General features: G+C 28.4%; 1 protein-coding gene across 1 annotated transcript; it reads left to right on the forward strand.

Moving 5' to 3' along the window:
* Positions 1-3,188: 3,188 nt before the first annotated feature.
* LOC110620244 (remorin 4.1) lies at positions 3,189-4,925 on the forward strand. Its single transcript, XM_021763893.2, has 2 exons — positions 3,189-3,947; positions 4,582-4,925. The coding sequence occupies exons 1-2, from the start codon at positions 3,300-3,302 to the stop codon at positions 4,771-4,773; spliced, it is 840 nt and encodes a 279-aa protein (XP_021619585.1). The 5' UTR covers positions 3,189-3,299; the 3' UTR covers positions 4,774-4,925.
* The last annotated feature ends 2,541 nt before the right edge of the window (positions 4,926-7,466 follow it).

The raw sequence follows: 7,466 nt of genomic DNA on the forward strand, positions 1-7,466 counted from the left end.
AATAAGTCTATTATTTTTAAACGGAGGAGTATTATAAAATGTAAAATGTAAATTCATTTTATCTCTGAAGTGCCTTTCTGCCACGTGTCATCATTACAGGATTTGATAGTCAGGATGCGACACGTGTGTACGGTGTGACTGGTTTACCACCACTACCAAAATGATGCTGGTGGGGTCGCATGCAATTATCTTTTTGGCCGACACTTCTAACCAAAATGGCAAAAAGTGTATTTGTTAAGCCTTTTTTGCAGAAAAGTCCTCGTAGTCTTACCCATTTAAACATTTAACCTAAAAGAATTTAAGTTTAACCTTTTTTACCCAGAGGTTAGCTATCAAATAATTGTGTGGATTTCAAGGAATCACTTTCCTCTTCATGCTTTTAAGGAATTAGAAGGTCTGGACATTTTAAGCAAATCAGATTATTCGGATTAAATTAAAAAAATTAATTAAATTAATTTAAAATTTTAATTTAATTTAATGTGTAATTTTAAAAATTTTAATTAATTTAATTTAATTTTAATTAAAAAAATTAAAAAATAAAATCACACTAATTAATAATAACAATATATTATTTTTTATAATATATTAAAATTAAATCATAATTAAAATTAAAATATTTTAATTAAATTTTAAAATATTAAATTTAAAGTTTAAAAAATAAAAAAATTATTAAAAATTAAACCGAATCAAATTAATCTAATTCAAATTGATTTATATTTAACATTAATTTAATTTTTATAAATATTAAATTTTAATTTTTAATTTAATTTAATTTTAAATCAAATCCGAATCATCCGCGGATCAACAATAATTAAATTTGATGAAGACTTGAATGGCTAATGTCCTAGAGACGTCTACATCTATAATAAGGCTATCACTGTCATGTCTAATATCCATAGGTACTTAGGGAAAAAGAAAATATATAGTCTATAAAATTATGCTTTTTTTCTTCATTAATTTTAAATTTAAATTTATATATTTCCTTTTTTAAAATAGTATTTTATTGATTCATATTATACTATTTATTATATAGTGAAAAGATAAAATTATTAATTTTAATAATTTAATATACTCGCATGCTTAATTTAGCAACAAGTAATTTGAATAAATCTGAAATTTTAATCATTCAATCTCTAATTTTTAATTTAAAAAAAATTAATAATGCATAAGTACAAATATATTTAAAAGGATTAAATTAAAAAAAATATTATTTAAAATATATAATTAAATTTTCTTAATTTATGTGAAAATAGTTATATATTCATTTTTATGAGATTGGGAGAGATTTTTTTTAATTTCCTTAAAAAAATATATAATTATTAGAAAAATCATATTTCAATAAATATTACTACATAATAAATTTAAAATAAAGACTACAAATTATTAGTTTATATGTAGGAAATTTTCAGGAAATTTAGTTGTTCGTACCTATTTAAAAAATTATCAATGAAAACATTTTTATATTTTGTAAAGTTTTATTTTTTTATTAAAAAAATTATTAACTACTTTAAATATTTATACGATTTAATTTTTATAATTTTAAATATTTATATTATTTAGACTTTTTCACATAGACTAAAACAAATTAACTAATAATTTTTTAAGATTTATTATTTAATTTTTAAGTATTGTCATTATTAATTAGTCTTTGTATTTTTAAAAAATTTATTAATTTTTTTTTCACTTAACAAAATAATTTTTCTATTTAATTTTATTTATTTCTACTATTTTTTAAATTACTACTCATATAAAAAAATAAAAAAAAGAATAAATTAAAAGAAAAATGGAGTTATTTAGGAGGAAAAAGGAGAAGGTAAAAAAATTGAATTTTAAAAATTAAATTATTGAAGAAAAAAAAGTAAAAAAATTGAATTATAGAGAAAGAATAACAAATAAAAAAAATTAGATTTTAAAAATCGAGTGATTGAGGAAGAAGAAGGGGTTATTAAGAGTAAAATTATATTTTTAATTTTTTTATTTTTATGTATTTTTAATAGAAAAAAATAAAAAAAATTATTTTATTGACAGAAAGAAAAAAATAATATTTTAATAAATTTTTAAGTTAATAATAATAATATTTAAAATTAAATAATAAATTTTTAAAATTTCTTTAATACAAAAATTAAACAGTTTAATTTTACATAATTTAAAATTATTTTAATCCAACTATTCTCAAAATAAATAAATTAATAATTTTTTAAAAAACTGAAGCATCTAATAATAATTGTAGATATTTGTATAAGATTCTATCTATCAATTAGTTCTTGATGGCTAAACATAATAAATAATTTAACTTTATGCAATCATTCTCTCAAAAAAAGAAAAAAAATTATGCAATCATCAATTTCCATGCATACATAGCTATTGCTATTTTCTTTCACTTTATACCTATAAAAAGCCACAAAGAAACATATAATTAATGTACAATAAGTGGGGACACTCACATAATATGACAAATAATTAGGGGATCAAAATAAATATTATTTTATTAAATTAAAAAAAAAAACAAAAAACTCTCATCCCATTTCCTCACCTATGGACCCTTAGGCTTCCTAATTAAGAGGAATTCAATTTTTAAATATTTATTTAAATAATAATTACTCAAATATTATTTAATTAAAAGTAAGTATTCAGTCAGTTTAGTTTAAAATTAAATTAAATTAAATAAATTAAAAATAAAAATTTTGATATTTATAAAAATCAAATCGAAATGATTTTAATTAAAAATTAAATTAAACCAAATCGATCTGATTTAATTTAATTTGATCAGTTTAAATTTTTAATAAATTTTTTATTTTTATATTTTATTTTTAATATTTTAAAATTTAAATAAAATATTTTAAATTTAATATGATTTACTATTAAAAATAATATATTATTATCACTAATAAGTTCGATTTAATATTTTTAATTTTTTTATTAAAATTAAATCAATCTAAAATAATTGAAATTTTTTAAATTAAAAATTAAATTGAATTAAAATAAATAAAAAATTAAATAAAAAATTTAAATTAATTTAATTCAATTAATTTTTTAATTTCAACCAAATACGGCTCCGACAGCGCTAATGGATTGGTAAAAGAAAAATTTTCAATGTGAGATATTTAAGAGTTCTCCAATAAAATTTAATAAAAAATTTAAATTTCCATTTTTATTGCATGAACTAACCCTATTAGTCTATTAAATGCTAAATTAATGGCACTAAAAATGTGGAAATCTTAACCCTTATCTCTCTAGTCATCCCAGATTCTTTCATCACCATCTTCTCCGCTCTGTTTCTATAAACTAAAAACCCGTCTATGCTAAGTTCTCAAAGACCCACCACCAGCACCGCCACTACTAGCGGAGAAACCCATCATCATCACGACCAAGATCGTGATCAAAATGAACATATCCGTGATATCCACGCCCTAACACCACCGCAACCGCCGTCCGTCCCCCGAAGCCGTCGGGAAACAGGCAGTCAGCAGTCAAACTCCATGTCCGTGAGCGGTGAAGGAGCTACAAGTGAGAACTTAACCACCATGAGCAGAGAGTTCAATGCTCTGGTGGTTGCTGGCTCTACTATAGGAAGTAGCATGAACAACAATAATGGTAGCTCTGATAACAACAACGATCGTGAGGATATAATTAATGGAAACAACTGGTTGGAGAGGATTGGCGAGGATGATGAACCGAATGAGACTAACCCATTGGCTATCGTGCCTGATAACAACCCCATGGACCCAGACCCCGGCTCAAGGGCTGAGAACCACCGGCTGGTGGGTGGTGGGGCGGAGGTGTCAGTGCAGAGAGTGAAGAAAGAAGAGGTCGAGACAAAGATTTCTGCATGGCAAAACGCCAAGATTGCTAAAATCAATAACAGGTTCAAGAGAGAAGATGCTATAATTAATGGGTGGGAGAGCGAGCAAGTTCAGAAAGCTAGCTCTTGGATGAAGAAAGTTGAGGTACGTATAAAAAGTGATAATTTTTCTTATGATTTTTCTTCTCATGCAGGAAAGATTTTAGTTTCATGATGATAAAAAGGACTTAATGATTTATTAAAGAGATAAGTACCCATCATAATTTCTTTGTTGAATTTAGAATACGACTAGAAAGAAGTTGCTCTGTTACTTCAGTAAGGTCATGATCACTTCTCCATAAGAACAGTGATTTTGAAGCTTGAAGCACTGAGGAGAGATGAGCACATATGTGATTGCCTTTCAGATGTTATGTTCAAATGATAAGGAGTTTTCATACTGGCTTGTTTCTGAAGCGAGTTCTTTCCTCCTATTACTTGTTTGTGGAAAAACCGCAGACCATGTTCGGCAATAACATTTAAAATAGTGTTAAGCCTTTTGATTGGGCTGAAACAATAGTATTTAGAGGTCAAGAACATTACTTTTTAAACTTTAAACTAACTAGAGACCACTAAAACAGCCGACAACTATTAAAACAGCCAATATTGTCGAACAAAGTCGTAGTCCTAAAACGCCAGATCGAGTATTTTTAGCCAGTCAACTCTTGGGTTCCCAAGAATTAGTGGCTATGTCTTTGTTTAGACACTGCTTATGGATTCTGATTCTGATTGTTTTTGTGCAGAGGAAGCTGGAAGAGAAAAGAGCAAGAGCTCTTGAGAAAATGCAGAATGAGGTAGCAAAAGCACACAAAAAAGCAGAGGATAGAAGGGCATCAGCTGAAGCTAAAAGAGGAACAAAAGTGGCTAGAGTTCTTGAAATAGCCAATTTGATGAGACTTGTTGGTAGAGCTCCTGCCAAACGCTCCTTCTTTTGATGAGACTTATTGTTGTACTCTTCATAAAAACATATTTTTAACAAATTAAAAAAAAAAAAATTGTCCCAAAGTATTAGAGCATCCTTCATCTTTTGAACTTTAGGGTACCCCACATGAAATGGGGCAATGAAGAGTTTGAAATTTCAAGTGTGCTTTTGGTGAGTGCTTTGTTAGTTGAAAATGGTGGAAGAATTATTTTGTGTTGTACATATATAATGTTTCTTATTGATAGAAAATTTAGTGATTAAATGCTAATTAATATTTGTTTAAAGATAATTAATTATGATGTTTTGGTGCTTCTACCACTTTAGAGATAAATTTTTGTTTATATTCTTATGAGTGTGATTGAGAATGTGGAGATACAATATATATTATATAGAAATGAGGTAATCGTAGAAATTGATCGAGAAATTTTAAAATGTAATTATTTTATGCGTAATAATTTTATTATAACTATTGATTGATTATGTTGAGATATCGCATAGATACCGTCATGATTAATGCGCCAAATTTATCTATTATTTTCAATCTATGAAGTCATTTTGAAGAACTTCCACATAAAATGTCATCTTCATCACTAAAAAAATTCACCAAACTACAGTAAAAGGCATGTTATGAGTATTTATAGACCGTGATTTGCGAGTCATTGTCTCCCAATTTGGAAGAAAAAGGTCAGTTTCACTTTTTGTTTTTTAAATTCACACGTATCAATTTGAAATCTTGGTACCTGCTCACTATCTCCCAAATGATCAATAATGCAAGTAGCATGGATTGGGCAATCCAACCCTTTTATATATAATTTGTCTATAATCGGTTTACTGTGTATGGATTTTTCTATGTGAAAATTAAATGAGACCTATTTATTTATATCTCGTATTCATAGTAGATCGAGTTTAGACGAGAATTGTCCAGAATTAACCTGTTTTTCTTAGCTGCTTGACCGTATTATTTTTATACTGGGCAAGTTATGAAAAGCACTTATAAAGTATTTTTTACAATAAGATCATTATATTAATTAATATAGACTATATTGGTGGCCTGTAATTATAAACAGTGCCAAAAGTTTAAATAAGTCTTTTAACTTTTCCCAAGTAGTCAATTAAGCCCTTCTATCACTCTACAAGATAGGTGCTCTTCTGTTGTATTTTCCATTTCATCTCATCCCTACAATCTCATGTAAATTTCTCTACTTCTTTGGATGATCTTTGCCATTTAACCTTATTTTCTATCTCAATCCAGCTTGTACCTACTTCTTTAGTTTGAGTCATTCATAAAAATTCTAAGCTTTGATGCTCATCTAACATTCTTTTTACCTGAAACATATTTGAAACTAGAATGCAAGATCCAGCCTCCACAGGTTCGCAGACAAATTGCCATAATTCAGATCACCATTTAACTTTTCAAGCCTGTAGGCCAATTCCGCGCGGAGCAAATAGAATTGATAATTTTGAGAGATTGTGATTAACTTTATCTCTATATAGACCTTGCGGTTAAATCATATTAAAATTTTATGTTTTTTCTCCATGTCTTATATTGTGATTACAAGAGTGCATGTGTACCTAAGATTATGTGTTGGTTTCAACATCATTGACTCTGACAAGTGGCCAGCCCGACCGGAAAGGTCAGCCATGGAAGAATAGTGCTCAAGCAAAGGTTGAATTCCATGTTTTGGATCTATTATATTGAATAAGCACATTCCATATTGCCATAGACCTTAGTAATAGTAAGTGCATGCTTGAAGAATGGCCAACATTGTGATATCATCAAGAGCAGCAATTTCTCTTCTCTTCATTTATTCAAATGGTAAAGGAGACTTCTGGCCTTGGAAATGGAGAACATAAGCAGAAATCATGGCATTCTAAGATACAAAATCTTGGTCATGAGTATCTTCAATCCTTCCACATTTGGCATACATTATAATCACAACATTAGCTACATAAAGATCAGCTTTATGCCCAGCCTTAATAGCATAAGCATGAAGAGTTCTCCATCTTTGTAATGAAGCTTGATTAGTAATGAAAATTAAGGAGCCTTGAAAGTGTAATACCAGCTAATCTAAGTTGCTTAAACAAAATCATGGGGTCTTCTTCATCATCTCCACTGTCTTCCACTGCCACTCCTTGTTTCATTGCAGCAAACATTATTTGCATCACCAAAGAATCCACTTCTTGTGTACATAGCAATCAAAGAAGTACCAACACAAACTTCTGAGATTGGTAGCCTTTGGCGCATATGGTGGGGTTTTGAAATATTGATGATTCTCTTTTCAATGGAAGGACAAAAATGGAGGGGTTTTGAAAGACGAGGGGAAAAAAAGGATGCAAAATTGCAAACCAGGCATTCAAGAAACACATGATTTAGCATCTCATCCACAGAACTAATCCAACATAAACAAAAATCCAATCTTGTAATTAGTTAGTATCGTCTTATAAAACCCACAAGTTTAGCCGTACACTGTTCTCAGTTTAAAATCAGGTTCAGATGGAACCTACGCTGAAAAAGCTACTGTAACTAGCTAAGCCAAATGGTCCAAATCCCTGGTTAAGATTCGCTGGCTGTGGTTTAAAGTTCCAAACTTGGCCTCATATGGTCCCCAACTGTCTGGACCCATCTGCTACGTCGTGGCGCAGAAGTTGGGCCTATCAGAGAAATGAAAAGAGAAAAGTGCCCAGCCTCTCAATTTTATCGTTAGT

Source organism: Manihot esculenta, chromosome 8, assembly GCF_001659605.2.
Source record: "Manihot esculenta cultivar AM560-2 chromosome 8, M.esculenta_v8, whole genome shotgun sequence".
Taxonomy (NCBI): domain Eukaryota; kingdom Viridiplantae; phylum Streptophyta; class Magnoliopsida; order Malpighiales; family Euphorbiaceae; genus Manihot; species Manihot esculenta.